Here is a 21,203-nt window from a genome sequence, read left to right as displayed (position 1 = left end):
TCCCAACCTTCGCTCTCTCTCCCCCGCTACTCTCCTCCTGAATCCTCCCCCCCTCCTCCCCCTCCTCCCTCTCTGCAGATGACTTCGTCAACCATTTTGAAAAGAAGGTCGACGACATCCGATCCTCGTTTGCTAAGTCAAACGACACCGCTGGTTCTGCTCACACTGCCCTACCCTGTGCTCTGACCTCTTTCTCCCCTCTCTCTCCAGATGAAATCTCGCGTCTTGTGACGGCCGGCCGCCCAACAACCTGCCCGCTTGACCCTATCCCCTCCTCTCTTCTCCAGACCATTTCCGGAGACCTTCTCCCTTACCTCACCTCGCTCATCAACTCATCCCTGACCGTTGGCTCGTCCCTTCCGTCTTCAAGAGAGCGAGAGTTGCACCCCCTTCTGAAAAAACCTACACTCGATCCCTCCGATGTCAACAATTACAGACCAGTATCCCTTCTTTCTTTTCTCTCCAAAACTCTTGAACGTACCGTCCTTGGCCAGCTCTCCGCTATCTCTCTCTGAATGACCTTCTTGATCCAAATCAGTCAGGTTTCAAGACTAGTCATTCAACTGAGACTGCTCTCCTCTGTATCACGGAGGCGCTCCGCACTGCTAAAGCTAACTCTCTCTCCTCTGCTCTCATCCTTCTAGATCTATCGGCTGCCTTCGATACTGTGAACCATCAGATCCTCCTCTCCACCCTCTCCGAGTTGGGCATCTCCGGCGCGGCCCACGCTTGGATTGCGTCCTACCTGACAGGTCGCTCCTACCAGGTGGCGTGGCGAGAATCTGTCTCCTCACCACGCGCTCTCACCACTGGTGTCCCCCAGGGCTCTGTTCTTGGCCCTCTCCTATTCTCGCTATACACCAAGTCACTTGGCTCTGTCATAACCTCACATGGTCTCTCTTATCATTGCTATGCAGACGACACACAATTAATCTTCTCCTTTCCCCCTTCTGATGACCAGGTGGCGAATCGCATCTCTGCATGTCTGGCAGACATATCAGTGTGGATGACGGATCACCACCTCAAGCTGAACCTCGGCAAGACGGAGCTGCTCTTCCTCCCGGGGAAGGACTGCCCGTTCCATGATCTCGCCATCACGGTCGACAACTCCATTGTGTCCTCCTCCCAGAGCGCCAAGAACCTTGGCGTGATCCTGGACAACACCCTGTCGTTCTCAACTAACATCAAGGCGGTGGCCCGTTCCTGTAGGTTCATGCTCTACAACATCCGCAGAGTACGACCCTGCCTCACACAGGAAGCGGCGCAGGTCCTAATCCAGGCACTTGTCATCTCCCGTCTGGATTACTGCAACTCGCTGTTGGCTGGGCTCCCTGCCTGTGCCATTAAACCCCTTCAACTCATCCAGAACGCCGCAGCCCGTCTGGTGTTCAACCTTCCCAAGTTCTCTCACGTCACCCCGCTCCTCCGTTCTCTCCACTGGCTTCCAGTTGAAGCTCGCATCCGCTACAAGACCATGGTGCTTGCCTACGGAGCTGTGAGGGGAACGGCACCTCAGTACCTCCAGGCTCTGATCAGGCCCTACACCCAAACAAGGGCACTGCGTTCATCCACCTCTGGCCTGCTCGCCTCCCTACCTCTGAGGAAGTACAGCTCCCGCTCAGCCCAGTCAAAACTGTTCGCTGCCCTGGCCCCCAATGGTGGAACAAACTCCCCTCACGACGCCAGGACAGCGGAGTCAATCACCACCTTCCGGAGACACCTGAAACCCCACCTCTTTAAGGAATACCTAGGATAGGTTAAGTAATCCCTCTCTACTCTACTATGCTGGTGTTGGTACTATACTGTACTATACTGTACTACTCCACCATGCTGGTGTGACGTTGTAGCTACTGTATGTGATAGATGGATAGAGAGGTGTGATGTTGTAGCTACTGTATGTGATAGATAGATAGAGAGGTGTGACGTTGTAGCTACTGTATGTGATAGATGGATAGAGAGGTGTGACGTTGTAGCTACTGTATGTGATAGATAGATAGAGAGGTGTGACGTTGTAGCTACTGTATGTGATAGATGGATAGAGAGGTGTGACGTTGTAGCTACTGTATGTGATAGATGGATAGAGAGGTGTGACGTTGTAGCTACTGTATGTGATAGATGGATAGAGAGGTGTGACGTTGTAGCTACTGTATGTGATAGATGGATAGAGAGGTGTGACGTTGTAGCTACTGTATGTGATAGATGGATAGAGAGGTGTGACGTTGTAGCTACTGTATGTGATAGATGGATAGAGAGGTGTGATGTTGTAGCTACTGTATGTGATAGATGGATAGAGAGGTGTGACATTGTAGCTACTGTATGTGATAGATGGATAGAGAGGTGTGACGTTGTAGCTACTGTATGTGATAGATGGATAGAGAGGTGTGACGTTGTAGCTACTGTATGTGATAGATGGATAGAGAGGTGTGACGTTGTAGCTACTGTATGTGATAGATGGATAGAGAGGTGTGACGTTGTAGCTACTGTATGTGATAGATGGATAGAGAGGTGTGACGTTGTAGCTACTGTATGTGATAGATGGATAGAGAGGTGTGACGTTGTAGCTACTGTATGTGATAGATGGATAGAGAGGTGTGACGTTGTAGCTACTGTATGTGATAGATGGATAGAGAGGTGTGACGTTGTAGCTACTGTATGTGATAGATGGATAGAGAGGTGTGACGTTGTAGCTACTGTATGCGATAGATGGATAGAGAGGTGTGACGTTGTAGCTACTGTATGCGATAGATGGATAGAGAGGTGTGACGTTGTAGCTACTGTATGTGATAGATGGATAGAGAGGTGTGACGTTGTAGCTACTGTATGTGACAGATGGATAGAGAGGTGTGACGTTGTAGCTACTGTATGTGATAGATGGATAGAGAGGTGTGGTGGTGAGGTTTCATCAGAGAATATTTCTAACAAAAGGGCTGCATGGCTGCATAACCTCTTTAGTTCCCGGATGATTAGTAGAATTAATGACAAACATGATAAAACAAAAGCATAGAAATAATGATATGACACAAAAGCGTATTGAAGTGGCTCGTGGCTTGACTCATCTCTAATACCATCTCCATGTCAGATACTTTGATTGATTGAGGTTACAATAAACACCAAAATACATCCTCTCATGTACAACTCTTCCATCAGCCAAACGCTTAACATACTGTAGGTTACAAAGAAAGCATGGATCTCGATCTACAAGGGACTAATATGATCAAAGTGGGCAGCACCATCAACAGGTGAAAACCTGTAACTGCACTCTTCATGGAAGGTGGAAGGTTTGGGATAGTTACAGTATGCAGAGCTGGTAAGAGCTAGCCTGCCTGTCCTCCTGACCACTGTATTCTGTCCAGTCGCAGTCAGAAAGCTTTTTCCATCCACTTAGTCATTGAAATGTTTAGATTACTAGAGTACTACAGTTCATATTTTATTACAATCTATCTCAATCCCGTACAAGCATTGTTTTTCATAACAAGAATCCACAAGAAACAGAACTTTGTGGGCTTTTGCAAAACAGTAAATGCGTTTTCAAGGTGAAGTTGCCTTCTCAAAACATAAGTAAATTCATCAAAAGAACATGACTGCCTGCAAGAACATTAACACAACCATACTTATCTCTCGAGTCCAAGCAGACAAAACAGGAAGTTAAAGTATTTTTAAAATCCCAGTAGATCAACACATTTTATTTCTATTTTTGGTCACTAAATCCTGATGATGAAAATTGGAAGCACAACTATCTAAAGGTGTGGAATGATGGGCAAATACTATTTCACCAAACAATTTCATACACAGGAAATCAAATATAATTCCTGGTAAAAACATTGAAAATAAATAAGCACATTGTGTGCAGGACTCATTCATTGGTATCATCACAATCCAATTCCATGTATTCAATTCAAAAGTTGTTTCGCTGATAGTTTAAAAAAAACTTTCCATAGCTACACAGAAACACAATTCACAATAGAACATGGAAAAGTGAATACAATGGAGAAACACAACTGATATGAACATATAAGTCTAAATCCACACCAAAGCAAAGCTCTATACTGGAAGGTCACAATGTGGGAGATGAAAAGGAACCCATCTTTCGTTCTTTGCGTCTCTGCATGTCCGCAATACTGCAAAACAAAATCATAACAATTAGACAGTCCCCATTGTCTAGATCTTCCCATATATTCTACATAGTATGACACTGATGGGATGATTTAGAATTTTGCCCAGTAGTATTTACTGATTGCCGGGAAATTTCACACATTTCTCTTCTGATGAAAACAATTTGTTCATAGTTCATGAACGGGTACTAAGGCAAGAAAATGATCAAAAGTTCTGTAAATGTACACTGTAATGTGAACGCAACATGTAAAGTGTTGGTCCCATGTTTCATGAGCTGAAATAAAAGATCCCAGAAGTGTTCCACACACAAGGTTATTTCTCTCAAATGTTGAGCACATGTTTTTTTACAACCCTATTAGTGAGCATTTCTCCTTTGCCAAGATAATCCATCCACCTGACAGGTGTGACATCTGTAGAAGCTGATTAAACATCATTACTTTGATTAAACATCATTACACAGGTGCACCTTGTGCTGTGAACAATAAAAGGCCACTCTAAAATGTAATATTTTGTCATACAACACAATGCCACAAATGTTAGTTTTGAGGGAGCGTGCAATTGCCATGCTGACTGCAGGAATGTCCACCAGAGCTTTGCCAGAGAATTTACTGTTAATTTCTTTACCATCAAATCAAATGTTATTTGTCACATGCACCGAATACAACAGGTGTAGAGCTTACCGTGAAATGCTAACTTACAAGCCCTTAACCAACAATGCAGTTCAAGAAATAGAGTTAAGAAAATATTTACTAAATAAACTAAAGGAAAAAATGTAATAAAAGTAACAATAAAATAACAATAACGAGGCTATATACAGGAGGTACCGGTACCAAGTCAATGTGCGGGGGTACAGGTTAGTCGAGGTAATGTGTACTTGTAGGTAGGGGTAAAGTGACTATGCATAGATAATAAACAGTGAGTAGCAGCAGTGTAAAAACAAAAGGGGGAGTCAATGCAAATAGTCAGGGTGACCATTTAATTAATTGTTCAGCAGTCTTATGGCTTGGGGATAGAAGCTGTTAATTAAGGAGCCTTTTGGACCTAGACTTGGAGCTCCGGAACCGCTTGCCGTGCAGTAGCAGAGAGAACATTCTATGACTTGAGTGACTGGAGTCTTTGACAATTTTTGGGCCTTCCTCAGACACTGCTTAACATATAGGTCTTGGATGGCAGGAAGCTTGGTCCCAGTGATGTACTGAGCGTACGCACTACCCCCTGTAGTGCCTTATGGTCGGAGGCCGAGCAGTTGCCATACCAGGATGTGATAGAACCGGTCAGGATGCTCTCGATGGTGTAGCTGTAGAACTTTTTGAGGATCTGGGACCCATGACAAATCTTTTTTGAGGGGGAAAGGTTTTGTTGAGCCCTCTTCAGGACTGTGTTGATGTGTTTGGACCATGTTAGGTGGTGGTGATGTGGACAACAAGGAACTTGAAACTCTCGACCTGCTCCACTACAACCCATTCGATGTGAATGGTGGCGTGTTCGGCCCTCCTTTTCCTGTAGTCCACAATCATCTCCTCTGTCTTGCTCACATTGAGGGAGAGTTTGTTGTCCTGGCCTCCCTATAGGCTGTCTCATCATTGTCGGTGATCAGACCTACCACTGTTGTGCAAACGTAATGATGGTGTTGGAGTCGGGTGTGAACAGGGAGTACAGGAGGCGACTACCACAAGTCGCCGTCAACGTGGTTTTAGAGGATTGGGCACTACGTCCAACTGACCTCACAACCGCAGACCACGTGTATGGCGTCATGTGTGCGAGTGGTTTGCTGATGTCAACAGTATGAACAGAGTGCCCCATGGTGGCAGTGGGGTTATGGTATGGGCAGGCATAAACTACGGACAACGAACACAATTTCATTTTATCAATGGCAATTTGAATGCACAGAAATAAGGCCTATTGTGAGGCCCATTTTTTAAAGGTATCTTTGACCAACAGATACAAATCTGTATTCACAGTCATTTAAAATCTATAGATTAAGGCCTAATAAATGCATTTAAATTGACTGATTTCCCCATATGAACTGTAACTCAGAAAAATCTTAGAAATTGTTTATATTTACATTTATATTTTTAGGATAGATAGGCCTACGTTTCAACACAGATCCAATTAAGAAAAGCAATATATTGTATGGCCTATTACATATGATTTGGGTAGTATTAATTTAACAATGGCTGCACAGCCTTCCATTTGTGTAAAAGTGGAAAATCTGGAAATGTATACATTTTGCAGGAAGTCTATACATTTACCAATGTGGTCAATATGAAGACCTCCAGATAAATGTAGATTAGAAAGAGACTTTAAACAGTGATAAGCTTCAAGAGACTATTTAACGTAAGCAGATTGGCTCCACTAGCACACTGCTGCACATAATCATATCAAATCAAATAAAAGTGTATTTGTCACGTGCGCCAAATACAACAGGTGTAGACCTTACAGTGAAATGCATACTTAGAGGCTCTAACCAATGGTGTGGGGAAAAAAGGTATGTGTGTGTGTGTGTGTGTGTGTGTGTGTGTGTGTGTGTGTGTGTGTGTGTGTGTGTGTGTGTGTGTGTGTGTGTGTGTGTGCGTGCGTGCGTGCGTGCGTGCGTGCGTGCGTGCGTGCGTGCGTGCGTGCGTGCGTGCGTGCGTGTGGACCCAGACGTGACAGTGTGTTGAGTTTCTGCTAACTGAGCACGGCGGGCACAGAGGGGTCAGGTCTGTTACTCTCACGGGGACCTCCAGTCAGTGACACCCAGGTGAGAGGGTTACAATTGTGTGTAGGTAAGTAAAGAAATAAAACAACAGTAAAAATACATTTGAAAAAAGAGTAGCAAGGCTATGTACAGACACCTGTTAGTCAGGCTTATTGAGGTAGTATGTACATGTATGCATCGTTAAAGTGACTATACATATATGATGAACAGAGAGTAGCAGAAGCGTAAAAAGAGGGGTTGGCGGGACACAATGCAAATAGTCCAGGTAACCATTTGGTTACCTGTTCAGGAGTCTTATGGCTGGGGGGTAAAGCTGTTGAGAAGCTTTGTGTCCTAGACTTGGCATTCCGGCACTGCTTGCCATGCGGTAGTAGAGAGACCAGTCTATGACTGGGGTGGCTGGGGTCTGTGACAATTTCTAGGGCCTTCCTCTGACACCACCTGGTGTAGAGGTCCTGGATGGCAGCTTTACCCCAGTGATGTACTGGGCCGTACGCACTACCCTCTGAAGTGCCTTGCGGTCGGAGGCCGAGCAATTGCCGTACCAGGCAGTGATGTAACCGGTCAGCATGCTCTCGATGTTGCAGCTGTAGAACCTTTTGAGGATCTCAGGAAACTAAATATTTTTAGTTTCCTGAGGGGAATAGGCTTTGTCGTGCCCTCTTCACGACTGTCTTGATGTGTTTGGTCCAATCTAGTTTGTTGTTGATGTGGACACCCAAGAACTTGAAGCTCTCAACCTGCTCCACTACAGCCCCGTCGATGAGAATGGGGGCGTGCTCGGTGCTCCTTTTCCTGTAGTCCACAATCATCTCCTTAGTCTTGGTTACGTTGAAGGATAGGTTGTTATTCTGGCACCACCCGGCCAGGTCTCTGACCTCCTCCCTATAGGGCTGTCTCGTCATTGTCGGTGATCAGGCCTACCACTGTTGTGTCGTCAGCAAACTTAATGATGGTGTTGGAGTCGTTCCTGGCCATGCAGTCGTGGGTGAACAGGGAGTACAGGAGGGGACTGAGCACGCACCCCTGGGGAGCTCCAGTGTTGAGGATCAGCGTGGCAGATGTGTTGCTACCTACCCTCACCACCTGGGGGCGGCCTGTCAGGAAGTCTAGGATCCAGTTGCAGATGGAGGTGTTTAGTTCCAGGATCCTTAGCTTAGTGATGAGCTTTGAGGGCACTATGGTGTGGAACCCTGAGCTGTAGTCAAGGAACATCATTCTCACATAGATGTTCCTTTCGTCCAGGTGGGAAAGGGCAGTGTGGAGTGCAATAGAGATTGCAACATCTGTGGATCAACCAATCATGTTGTAAAGCAAAACATTATAATTATAAGATGAGTTTATCAACATGAAATTCATGAAATTGTAGGCTACTCCAAAATATGATCGATAAGTGATGGAAGGTATACTTTTGATTCTTTCCCCTTGGATACTGCTGTAAGAGTAAGCCTACAACATATGAAAACAGTCATAGAAATCATTAATGTCTTCAAGGATCTCCTTATACTCTGCGGTATCCCGGTCCAGGTGCATCTCTCTTTTCACCCATATTTTGAGGTCTTTTGCTTGACCATCGTTGATTATCCCCTTGTAGAGATATTCATCGACCAGGTCAGTGTAGCCATATCTGTAGTAGCTCCTTGTGCCTTCATCAGACATGTGAACTTTACCCTCGGTACGTAGTGCGGCGTCAACAAATCCTACAATAAGAGTGTATATTTTCACATTTACAAGGGATTTTTACACGTTGAGAGAATGAATGTTAGTGATTCAAACACTAGTCCTTCTCAACTACACATTTTGTCTAGGCAGCCAATAGTGCACGGGCGCTAGATCTGCACTATCAATCATCTAGCTAGGCTTGATGTGCATATCCGGTAATACACTCATGTCTCCTGTAGACGGCTCGTATATAAAAGCCTCCTCCATTCAGGCTGCAAATGCATAGTTTACCTCGTTAACTAGCTGTAATGGGGAGAAGGCAGAAAATAACAGGGAAAATATGCATACTGTCTTTATGAAACACCTTTTTCCACCACCATTTTCATATTTTCAGACTATTTAGGATGCTGCACACAGTGTTCAGCCAATTAAAGGAGTCCAACATCCTAAATGATCAGAAAATACAAAAATGGTGGTGGAAATGGTGTTTCAAAAAGAAAGTATACATATTTTCCCTGTTTCCACCCCCCGCCCACCTTCTCGCCACTAAAGTGAGGAAAATTATGCCTTTACAGCCTGAATGGAGGATGGTTTATGTATGAGCTGGTCCATGGGGGACATGAATGTATTACCTGGGAATGCACATCAAGCCTAACTGACATAGCAGCAGGACATAGAGGTGCTGAGGGTGCTGCACACCCACTGAAAAATCACAGTAAAACAAAAATTACACACAAAACAAATAATCTCACAAAAGTAGTGCACTGGGCTAAATGATAGTGCAGATCTAGTGCCGGGTGCGCTATCGGGTGCCTAGGCTACTACAAGTTCATAAAACAATCTAAAACATTGACGGAAAAACAAATACTGGATACCTTTGTAAGATTTATGTTTAACACTAAATATTTTAGAACACCTACTCATTGAAGGTTTTTCTTTATTTGTACTATTTTCTACATTGTAGAATAATAGTGAAGACATCAAAACTATGAAATAACACGTATGGAATCATATAGTAACCAAAAAAGTGTTAAACAAATCAAAATATATTTTAGATTTGAGATTATTCAAAGTAGCCACCCTTTGACTTGATGACAGCTGTGCACACTGTTGGCATTCTCTCAACCAGCTTCACCTGGAATGCTTTTCCAACAGTCTTGAAGGAGTTCCCACATATGCTGAGGACTTGTTGGCTGCTTTTCTTTCACTCTGTGGTCCAATTCATCCCAAACCATCTCAATTTGTTTGGGGCCAGGTCATCTGATGCAGCACTCCATTACTCTCCTTCTTTGTAAAATAGCTCTTACACAGTCTAGATGTGTGTTGGGTCATTGCCCTGTTGAAAAACAAAGGATAGTCCCACTAAGCCCAAACCAGATGGGATGGTGTATCGCTGAAGAATGCTCTGGTAGCCATGCTGGTTAAGTGTGTTCTAAATAAATTCTAAATTCTAAATCATAGACAGTGTCACCAGCAAAGCACCCCCACACCATCACACCTCCTCCTCCATGCTTTACGGTGGGAAATACACATGCAGAGATCATCCGTTCACCCACACCGTATCTCACAAAGACACAGCGGTTGGAACCAAACATCTCCAATTTGGACGCTCTAATGTCCATTGCTCGTGTTTCGTTGGCCCAAGCAAGTTTCCTTTTCTTATTGATGTCCTTTAGTAGTGGTTTATTTGCAGCAGTTCAACCATGAAGGCCTGATTCACACAGTCTCCTCTGAAGAGTTGATATTCAGATATGTTGGTTACTTGAACTCTGTGATTCATTTATTTGGGCTGCAACTTCTGAGGCAGGTAACTCTAATGAACTTATCCTCTGCAGCAGAGGTAACTGGGTCTTCCATTTCTGTGGCGGTCCTCACGAGAGCCAATTTCATCATAGTGTTTGATGGTTTTTGCAACTGCACTTGAAAAGTTCCTTATTGACTGACCTTCATGTGTTAAAGTAATGATGGACTGTCGTTTTTCTTTGCTTATTTGAGCTGTTCTTGCCATAATTTGGACTTGGTCTTTTACCAAATAGGACTATCTTTCTGTATTCCACCCCTACCTTGTCACAGCCCAACTGATTGGCTCAAACGCAATTCCACAAATAATTTTTTAATAAGGCACACCTGTTAATTGAAATGCATTCCAGGTGACTACCTCATGAAGCTGGTTGAGAGAATGCTAAGAGTGTGCAAAGCTGTCATCAAGGCAAAGGTGGCTATTTTATTTTTTAATTTTTATTTTACCTTTATTTTACTAGGGAAGTCAGTTAAGAACAAATTCTTATTTTCAATGACGGCCTAGGAACAGTGGGTTAACTGCCTGTTCAGGGGCAGAACGACATATTTGTACCTTGTCAGCTCGGGGGTGCAACCTTCCGGTTACTAGTCGAACACTCTAACCACTAGGCTACCCTGTTTAACACTTGTTTGGTTACTACATGATCCCATATGTGTTATTTCATAGTGTTGATGTCTTCACTATTATATAGAACATAGTAAAAATAAAGAAAAACCCTTGAAGGAGTAGGTTTTCTAAAACGTTTGACCGGTAGTGTATATACTGTATGTATATATATATTTTTTTACCAGCATCATGTCTGAGCATCTGGGAAGCTATAGGATGACCCATGATAAAAGCTTGCTCCAGCATTTTTACTGCACAATCATCTTTTCCGCTTAGAATGGTTTGTGTCAAAGTCCACCTGTGAACAGGAGGGGTAAACATTAAAGATAACACACAGAGCAGGGGAGCTGCACAGGCAATGTCCAGAAACAACCTCTTACACTTACCCCCGTGGAATTTGTGGTTTTATGAAAATATGGGATAGGTATCATAGGATTGTAAAGAAAAATAATATGCCATTCAAAATCCTCAATGGAAACGGTTTAAAAAACAGTTACTTTCAGGAATTTTGTTAATTTATCATTTGTAACCAGAAAAGTCTGTCATTGTAAGGGTAAGAGGTTGTTTCTGTTTTTTTTCCCAATTTCTAATTAAGTTTATACTTGTTCAGTCCCACTCAAGCAGGGTTGGGGTCAATTCTGAATTGAGAATTGCTCTTTCATTTTAATTTAACTCTTGAATTAGGAAGCAGAATCTGAATTCATTTTGAATTAGATTTAAAGTATAATTTAATTCCATGAAATTCAATGAAATTCCAATGGTTTTTTATTCTATCACCATATACATTTTTATTTTGACATCATGTACAACCTGGTCTCAGAGTATATTGTATTATGCTGTACGTATCCATTTAATGTGATAGAGTACATTTCGCATGGTATGCCTTAAATTGTGGATGTCCATCACCTATTTTGTATGATATGGTACGAATTGCAATTAATAATTTATTACAAATTTGCAGAACGCACAATATGTTACAAAATGTACAATAATTCTAGTTAGGTGGCTAACATTAGCTAGTTAGCTAATGTTAGGTTAGGCTAGGGTTTAGGCTTAGAAATTAAGGTTAGGGTTAAGGGTTAGGGGAATGGGTTAGCTAAAATGGTTAAGGTTCGGGTTAGGGAAGATTTAGTTAAAACAGTTAAGGTTAGGGTTAGGGGAAGGGGAAGGGTTAGCTAATATTCTAAGTAGTTGCAAAGTAGCTAAAAAGTAGTAAGTTGAAAAGTCGCTTATTAGCTAAAATACGAAACACCCACCCATCCCAACCAACCACCCTACTTTCGTTTTTTTGCCTTAAGTTACCATCTGTCTTATGTAACCATACCACACGTAACATGTCATACTAAATTGTGTCCCGGATTTACATTCACTATGTTACGTCTAGACTATAATACCAGGCTGTCATGTATGGTTACCAACACCATGTAGCATACATTTAATTTAAAAATGCATTCTCCTAAAACAATATCAAATAATTACAGTGGCCTGCAAATATTCTAAGATCATATTGTGGGTTGTCTATAATAATTCATAAATCCCTCAATATTTTTAAATATCAGATCATTTTTGGAAAGAATGCATTACATCAAAAACTACAGTATGGAAGGGAACAATCTAACATCTCGTATAATAAAAATAATATTTGGAATGGTATGTGTATTTATTGCATTAATAAGTGGCATATCCTTTGGATAAAACATTTGTTTCATGTCTCAGTTGATTTGGCTTGAATTGCTTTGAATGAAATTATACTTCCTGCAATTGAAATTCAATTCAAATGATGCTTCCTGAATTGACCCCAACCCTGCGCTCAAGGATGAATAACTATTTACAATCTTTAAGGGGAGGGAACTAGTACACATATCTGGGGAAAGCCTTGAGCATTTCTAAAGCATTCACCTGCATATTTTAGATTCTTTGCTGCTACCAGTGGTCAGAGCATCTCTGTGATCCTGGTAAAGAACCCTCATGGTTAACAGTTTCTGTCCAGTTGGGTCATTAACAAGGCTCATGATCATCTCATGAAGCCTTGGATTCACTTGTAGGAGACGATCCAGTCGTACATTGTTTAGGGCCTTCTTCAGAGAATCTTTAGGTGGAATATGGTCTGCCTCTGTAATGCCTTCATTCTCCTTATCACACCAAGATGGTCGAAATTTTTTGTCACTTATGAGGAGAGAATAAGAATTAGTAGGTCAGGTTTACATAATTTGTTAAACGTCGTCTCCAGTCTCGAATTGCTGGCGTGTAGAGCCTGGTAACAGTGTGGGACTAATTGGAATTCTGGGGGTGTGAATTTACTGAGTGAAATGCGAATCAATTGAAATTCTGAGTGAATCACACGATTATGAGGCGTGGCTCTAAATCGAGACGGGAATGGAGAGCGAGCCTGTGACAGTGGATGGGACTTAAAAAATATAAAAAAATCGGCGAGGAAAATGTATGTTAAATCACATTGACCGTATGGCTATTTCTAGGATGCGTACTTTACGATTTTCTAAGCTCACTTTAAATCACTTGTGGTGCTGGCGTTTGAAGTCCACAATGTAGGGGGGAGGTTCTAAGGATTATGCTAGAGGATGGACTGAGAGATCATTCAATTAAAACCAGAGGTTGTTTCATCCGCTTCTGCCATAGACAACTATTCGACTTCCATTCTGAGGCCCTGTGAAACCATATGGTTCGACAGAGAGCCAGCTGGTGGACGAGATTATTAGTTCGTCAATGCAGTTGGAATTCTATACATGCTGTCATGAACATTATGTCCTAGGCCTATCCATAACAAGGCCTATTGTATTCAGCTATCAAAGTAGACTTTAATCTAACCCCTTTTAAACATTGTGTGTTTGTTGTTCATCTATTTCTTCTGCGTCCATTGATAATAACCATTAGTCTGTGTGATTAACGGTAGCAATGTTTGCGGATCCCGAAGGGGTTCACGAGCGTTTTTTCTCAGAAAAACGTTGGTCGAGTTCGAATGATTTGAGCTACAAACTATTGAGACTCTCACAAACATGTACTTGTAATCTGTTTTGCTCTATAACACTCACGAGCTACACAATAGTAGTTCGAAGGTAAAGAGTTATTCTACATAGAAGATCAAAGGAAATCAATAGGGTCTATAATACTCTAATAAGTTCACATAGTTGCTGTTACAAACTCCAAACTCCACACAGTTGTCACTGACTAGTTAAATATTAATTTCCCAATGAGCAAACACTTTCTATACTTACTACATTCTTATAAATTGCTTTTAATCAGGTTCTTGTTTGGCGGACCTTATTTTTCTGATTGACATCCATCAATAAAACTAATTTCGCTACACTCGCATTAACATCTGCTAACCATGTGTATGTGACAAATACAATTTGATTTGATTTTGATTTGATTTGAATGCTACTGTTTTTGTAATTTACTTGTAGCCCTGGTTGTCCTGAAAATAAACTGCTGAAACGCTTCACTGTGAGGCTAAATATAAGGGTTGGACATGCAGATAAATGTAGTGATTTCTATTTTTTTTGTACACATATTTAACACCTTATTTTTGGGGGCACAAAACTACCTCTCTACTTCCATTAGCTTGTATGGGTTACCATCAGACTTCCATTGCTTGTATTGGTTAACTTCAGACGAGTACTGGGACACTTGTGTGGGTCAAAGAGAAAAACAGAGAACAGCATCGTGTTTATTCTCCACTTTCTATAAGTTTGTAGGCCAAACCTTCTGGACGCTACAGACGTTTTCGTGAGAAGACCGAGTTTTGGGATGTCTCATGGTCTGTAGTTCGGCCACCTTCCACTACAGATGTGGAACGCTGACATAGGCGGATGCTGTGGGTTGAGATGCAGCCCACGCCAAAATATCTGTTATCTTCACTTTAAACTGACAGATTTTGATGGGGATATTTTTATTATGTTACTTAGACTGACACACAGGTCCGTCAATAGACTCGGATTAAGTTTAAGGTCAGAAATCACACTGAAGGAAAGTGAGGTGGACTTGTCTGCAACCAGAAATGGATCCACCATGGTTCTGCCTTTCACACTAGTCATCCACCTAGAACCCAGAACATCGAGTAGATGGCTGAAGTATTCCGCTCACACAGTAATTGATTCTGGGTTGATGAGATTAGGCCTTGGTCTACCTGTAACTCCACACAAAAATGTACCCAAATGAAGGACTTACTCTTTATACTTGTGAACATGTCCAAGGCCGTAACCTTTTATTATGTCATGCTCATGTTCGTCATGACGGCACGGTTCTACTCTCTTCTTCCTAGAGTTTCCAGTTCTTCCAGAAGCTTCATTCGACTTTTCCTCATTCAACCGTGTTCTCTCGTCACCAAAACACTTGTGAGTTCCTGGAGAAATAGAATGTTTCTCCTCTCTGTTCTTTTGAACCACTTGAATCAATATAACCACCCCTACCAGCGCTGCTGCCCCCCACCCTACTGGCCCCAAGAACTCTAACAGCCCGGCTGGAAGACCCATTTCAACTCCTGCTAGTCTGCAATGTCTTGTAGCCCAACTCTTGGTTCTCAGCAAATGTGTCCTCTCTGATCTTAACTCTGAAAAGTTATAATCTTGACACACAGGTTTGTCATGCGGCTTGTGGGATGGGCCGAGTTGTGCAATATATGACCAATGAGTCCAAATTCTAAGTGTGTGTGTGTGTGCGTGTTTCTAAGTGAAAGAGAAAGAGATATTTTAGCATGTATTTTCTACATTACTGGGTGAGGAGTGCCTGGATACATACACACATGCACACACCCACATACTGTACACACACATTCAAACAGAAATATGCTATGTGGAACAAACATGTCTCTCTGACATGGAGATCAAGGAATCATGTCGTCTCTTTTCAAGGCCTTTCTATCTGCAATTCAATATTTGGTTGTGTGTTGTGTTTGTTCATGAAATGTATTCACTCCCTGAACTTGCTTCCCGACTCTCAGCGTACATGGTTACAGTTGTCCATTGGTGTGTCATAATGATGGACAAAACACAGGGCAGCGTTGATGCCATTTATTTACCAGGACCTCAGAGTTGTTTTATCAAAGAGGACGGCACCATCAACAGGTGGACACCTGCTACTGCACTCTTCAGGTAGATGAAGGATCTGTGGAAGTAGGTTTTACACACAGCTAAACTTTACACACGACAAACAGAAGATTTAATACAAATAAGGAAGTAATGTCCACTCACTGTCTGCTGCTTCCAAAATAGATGATATTTAATGACCGTTTTCCCAGACATTGAGCTAGTGCACACTGCATAATGTTACAATAACTGCAGAGAATCAGGAAATCTAAACATTTAGCAGAGAATCTATAGGCTGTACATTTACCAAATACAACAGGCAGACAGGATCTACTACTAGTACACTGTTGAACATAATCAACCAGGCACAGACTATACAGTAGGCCAAAACAACTTTGCAACAATTATCAACAATAAATTATACTCCTCATGATATTTATACTGTTAGATTCTGAACAAACGGAGAAAAACTCAAACGGACGACTACACAAAGCTCAAACCAAGTTTATTCACCCACTGGGTCATACAGCTGCAAAGACAAGGCATGATTACACAAGCATTTATTTATTACCTTCTAATATGTGGGATCATGTCCTTACACATCTAGACAGCCAATACATTGCTGTTGCTAGGCAGAAACGTAATTGGTTCCTCTCACTGCTGTAGTTATAGCACTGCCTGATACTAAAACCTTCATGCATGGAAGTATATGTGTGAAATAGGACGGCAGTATGTTAGAGTTGCGTCAATTCGAATCTGATATCAGGATAAATATGACAATGAGTCACCGATTGTATACTATGTATTTTTTATTAGCTAAGCAATAAATGGTAAATGCAATTTTCGTATATACGGGCTCTCTGTCCCACCTCGCAGGGCAAAACAGAGAACTGACTTGTTCCTGACAAAGATATTATAATATACCCTGATGACAGTAGTAGTTCCGGCTTCCGAGCCGGCCTGTCAGAGTAGAGACTGGGCGTGGTTTAAACTCACCCAGCCTATCGTTGATTGTTGTCGTACGAGCTGTTACCAGCCCCCGGGCGCTCCAGTTGATAGATGTAACTTGCTGTGTCGAGTATCTATGCGCTCATTCCCTAGATACCGTTATCACATATCTGGTTTCTGTTATTGTTAAGTTTGAGTTCTAGCAAAAACCGTCTGTGGTTTGCTACACTATGTTCTGTATGTGTCCGTTTTTATTCTGTATTTTTCCATCATGAGAAAGGCCCATGGCCCTGAAACTGTTAACAATGTTTCAAGTCAGCTATGTTGCATAACACCTACATACATCCACACAAGCCAACAGCAGATAATATTCAATCACATATATGGTAACAGGCTATAGTGCATAACACAGAATCCTCATAAGTAGGAGAGTCGTTGTGGTGGGTCTCTCTGGCCTGCCTCCTAGAGGTTTCTTATCACTTCATTTGTTGACTTGACCTCGAGATGCATTCCTCGCCCCTCCCTAGTTCCTCAGCTGGCCTGCCTTATCAGAGACTAACTATTGCCCTTCGACTCCCTCCTTAGAAACATGGAGCAGAATATGAACTTTCTACACTGTAACTTTCCACAAGTCCCTATCTACCCTTCCTTGACCCCAGCATATGCATTCCTTATACATGCAAATGAATCAACAAGTTCTAGAATGGCAACGTGAATTAGTATATTTCAAACTAGAATCCAACTATACTGAATTCCATCATTTGCATATCATAGAAACGTTTTTAACTTGGGAACTCCCGTTACACGGACCCAAACATCTATGCACGTGCGCTATCGTACATAAATGTATTTCAAATGTATTTTGTGACGCTCGCGCGCAGCATGTTAGATGACACAATCTGTATTTACTCTGTGTTGTCTGAGTCTGTTTTCCATTTCTACCACCGGAAAACACGAACATGACGTTTAATGTAATCAAGGATCTCCTTATACTCTTGGGTATCCCGGTCCAGGTGCATCTCACTTTCCACCCATGAAATGAGCTTTTTTGCTTGATGCTCGTTGATTATCCCCTCCCTGTGGTATGCTTCGACCAGCTCAATGTAGCCATATCTGTAGTAGTGCCTTGTTCCTTCATCAGACATGTCAATGTTACCATCCGTATATGTCGCGGCCAATCCTAGAATAAGTACATAGTTTCAAAAAAAGGGAAAATTTGAACTTTAAAGTGGCATTTTACTCAAAAAGCAATTATGCATTTTTATTTTTATGTTTAAAAAATATGTTTTTCATTAGTCCATTTTTGATGAAATCCCAAATTGTCCCACACATTCAAGGCATTTAGCTTCAAGTCGCCAGGAAAGCAAGAGCAAGTGTTGATAACAGTATTCTAGGAACTAAACAAGTTTCCTATTGGTCTAGCTCTGATGCTCCATTATTCAAAATGATGATATTCTGAGACCATATCAATGGTGGACTGGTGAGAAATAGACTGTATGCATATCTTAGTTTTTGTTGTAAAATACTCCTAAAATAACATACAGGCAAACTCAGCGACTAAGACAAACTTAGTGAAAATGTTACTTTTGTAAGCGACACTAAAGATCTACAGTGTCTACTGTAAGATGAGGGAACAGGGAAATAATCCATGTCTTTACCTGCGTCTTCTCTGAGCTGCCGGGAAGATATAGGATGACCCATGATAAAAGCCTTCCTCAGCATAAGTGCAGCATCTCCGTCTACGATTGTCTCTGCCAGCAGACGACTAGAACACAGAAAGCATGACAACGGAAAAGGTGATGACCACACCTATGTTTTGATGGCTGAGAATAACTACGGTGCCATGTACGACGTCACACATCATCATCATGGTTGCCCTTTTGCTATTCTGCCTTAACTGGACAATGTATTTTCCTTCACATCTGCTAAACCATACAGGATAACACAGAAAAGGTGTTGCCTACTCTAAAGCATTCACCTGGATACTTGAGATTCCCTGCTGTTTCCAGTAGTCAGCGCATCTCTGTGATCCTGGTAAAGGACCCTCATGGTTAACAGGTTCTGTCCAGTTGGGTCATAATCAAGGCTCATGATCATCTCATGAAGCCTTGGATTCACTTGTCGGAGATGATCCAGTCGTTCATGGTTTCGGGCTATCCTCAGAGAAGCCAATGGTGGAATATGGTCTGCCTCTGCCATGCCAAAGTTACCCAGACCAAACTGAGATGGTCTACCTTTTTTAATACTTATGAGGATAGAACAGGAAGTATCAGTGGGCTAACATCATTCTTGTGTCAATTCAAAAGGAATTATACAATGTAATAGGAATTATATCATGAAAATAATGGCCTAGGGTAGGCCTATCCATGCTCTTATGAATAAAAAGGCACATTGTACTCAGTAAAGAAGACTTGATAGAAATATGTAAAAAAATGATAGACCTACTTTTTATAAGTGTCAACCTCTCCAAGGCCGTAAGCAATTATGATGGTAGTTTCATCGCTGCTCTGCTGTCCTTCTGTCTTCTTGCTGGCAGCATTTCCAGTGGGTTCATTTCCAGAAGCATTATTTGACTTTACCTTCACGGAACGTGTTATTATGGGACTTTCTGAATGATATGAAGGTTTCTTATGAATCGCCTTAATCAATATAAAGCCCCCTACTGCGACTGTTCCCAATGCTACTGGAAACGCAAGGGGCCCCAAAAACGGTATCAAACCCAAAGCTGGAAGACCCATTTCAACTCTTGGTAGCCTACAATGTCTTGTAGCCCAACTCTGGTTTCTCAGCAAATGTCCTCTCTGAGCTGAGCTCTTATACTCTTGACGCAGTTAGAAATGTTTGCCAGACGGCACAGACCATTGGTGGTGCTGTAGAGCAGCACATGACCAATGAGTCATGAAGTTTATAAATAGGCCTCTTTGTTTGTGTTGGAAAAGGCAGGCCATGGGGAGGAATGCTCAAACTTGGAATTGCTGGAGAAGAGCTCATATCCACATTCTGAACTTATGTACTTTAAGGGAGAACTTGTAGGATAGCAAGGGTTTGAACAGGGGTTTATTAAGTGGGTGGGGCGATGTTCTGAGTGTTCCATATAGAAATGCAATGTATAGAGCAGCTCACATGATGCCCTACTGTTTATGACTGAGAACCATGCCTGTCCCACACTTTCTATCTAAATGTTCTAGAATGGCGCACCCTCCCAAACAGCCCAAGGTGTATAGTTATGAAGTGGTTGATTTATAAATGCTACAGTAGAATAAAGTGCTTCAAGCAAACACTGTTGGTGAAGAATCACTAACATAATGACAACATCCTTCCCTGACAACATCCTTTCCTTCCCTAACATCCTTCCTTGACCAAACGTTTGGACCTGTGTTATTTACATACAAGTCAGACACGCAGCTGATCTACATATATATCTATCTACTAGGTCTATATACAGTATTTATATTTAATGAACGTGTTTTTAAAAGGTTGGTACAAACCTTTACATTTCCTTGGTTAATAACCTCTTAAAGTTTTAAAGCCTTTGGAAGGAAGGGGGGTCTCTGGATCCACTACTGGTACACTGCTGTGCATTATCAACCAAACACCTAAAACATCATCTGTGGTACAGAAGGTGCAATTTTGAAATTCGGTTGTGCATCAGCAGTCACCTACAATTAGCCAATGTCAGCTACATGAGTCTAGGGCCAGCTGTCTAAACTTGTAGTCAGCATGGTAAAGGTTTGTAAGGTTTGAAATGTAAAGGTTTATTCCAACCTTTTAAAAACACATTCATAAAATATCAATTCCTACCTTTTTAAAGGTATAGATTAGGGCCTAATTTATTTATTTAAATTGGCTGATTTCCTTATATGAACAGTAAGTAAGTACAAACTTTGAAATTGTTGCAAGTTGAGTTTCTATTTTCAGTATACATAAAGAGACTATTGGGGGACGGGGTAACAGAATGTTTTTGAACGAGGCAAGGTCACAGGATTCACAACCATTGGATGACTCCATGGAGGGGTTGTCGTGATTGGCCCAAGTCCTGGTGACCTAATGACTCCTCCAGTCCCCCAGCAGGACTCTGCTGGTCGTAAAACAAAGAATCAGAAGGAGAAAAATCATCAGCAGCAGAAGAAGAGCCAGCCTCGAGCAGCTGGAATACAGCATGACCCATTAAAAGTACAGATATTCTGCTGCAGGAGGGTGGAAGTTCACCTTATATGGAAGCAACCTGTTGAACTCAAGCCCTGGGTCAGAGCTGATAGAGCTGTAGAACAGCAGGTGGGAGGAGACATCACCCTGGGTCAGAGCTGATAGAGCTGTAGAACAGCAGGTG

The 21,203-nt window shown here is 42.1% G+C and overlaps 2 protein-coding genes across 3 annotated transcripts; both read right to left on the bottom strand.

Moving 5' to 3' along the window:
• Window positions 1-3,696: 3,696 nt before the first annotated feature.
• Window positions 3,697-15,466, bottom strand: LOC123999513. 2 transcript variants are annotated; one of them, XM_046305383.1, is made up of 4 exons: window positions 15,069-15,466; window positions 12,783-13,049; window positions 11,066-11,181; window positions 3,697-4,118 (listed from the first exon to the last, which is right to left on the bottom strand). In XM_046305383.1, the coding sequence occupies exons 1-4, from the start codon at window positions 15,371-15,373 to the stop codon at window positions 4,042-4,044; spliced, it is 765 nt and encodes a 254-aa protein (XP_046161339.1). In that variant the 5' UTR covers window positions 15,374-15,466; the 3' UTR covers window positions 3,697-4,041. The 2 variants fall into 2 exon arrangements, with proteins under 2 accessions (XP_046161339.1, XP_046161338.1); XM_046305382.1 differs by lacking the exon at window positions 3,697-4,118 and adding an exon at window positions 7,972-8,514 and having other exon boundaries at window positions 15,069-15,465.
• A 947-nt stretch (window positions 15,467-16,413) lies between these two features.
• Window positions 16,414-19,705, bottom strand: LOC123999514. The gene is made up of 4 exons (XM_046305384.1): window positions 19,319-19,705; window positions 18,852-19,118; window positions 18,532-18,638; window positions 16,414-18,053 (listed from the first exon to the last, which is right to left on the bottom strand). The coding sequence occupies exons 1-4, from the start codon at window positions 19,609-19,611 to the stop codon at window positions 17,812-17,814; spliced, it is 909 nt and encodes a 302-aa protein (XP_046161340.1). The 5' UTR covers window positions 19,612-19,705; the 3' UTR covers window positions 16,414-17,811.
• Window positions 19,706-21,203: the final 1,498 nt, after the last annotated feature.

Source organism: Oncorhynchus gorbuscha, linkage group LG16, assembly GCF_021184085.1.
Source record: "Oncorhynchus gorbuscha isolate QuinsamMale2020 ecotype Even-year linkage group LG16, OgorEven_v1.0, whole genome shotgun sequence".
Taxonomy (NCBI): domain Eukaryota; kingdom Metazoa; phylum Chordata; class Actinopteri; order Salmoniformes; family Salmonidae; genus Oncorhynchus; species Oncorhynchus gorbuscha.
This window is presented reverse-complemented; position numbering and strand designations above follow the sequence as displayed.

Excerpts from the sequence above, each read along its gene's own strand:
- LOC123999514 (XM_046305384.1), bottom strand. The coding sequence starts at position 19,611 with ATGGGTCTTCCAGCTTTGGGTTTGATACCGTTTTTGGGGCCCCTTGCG. Across the intron at positions 19,119-19,318 it reads GAGGTTGACACTTATAAAAA|TATTAAAAAAGGTAGACCAT; the intron begins GTAGGTCTATCA and ends TATCCTCATAAG. Across the intron at positions 18,639-18,851 it reads AGGGAATCTCAAGTATCCAG|TCGTCTGCTGGCAGAGACAA; the intron begins GTGAATGCTTTA and ends TCTGTGTTCTAG.
- LOC123999513 (XM_046305382.1), bottom strand. The coding sequence starts at position 15,373 with ATGGGTCTTCCAGCCGGGCTGTTAGAGTTCTTGGGGCCAGTAGGGTGG. Across the intron at positions 13,050-15,068 it reads CATGTTCACAAGTATAAAGA|TGACAAAAAATTTCGACCAT; the intron begins GTAAGTCCTTCA and ends TCTCCTCATAAG. Across the intron at positions 8,515-11,065 it reads GATGCTCAGACATGATGCTG|GATTTGTTGACGCCGCACTA; the intron begins GTAAAAAAATAT and ends CTCTTATTGTAG.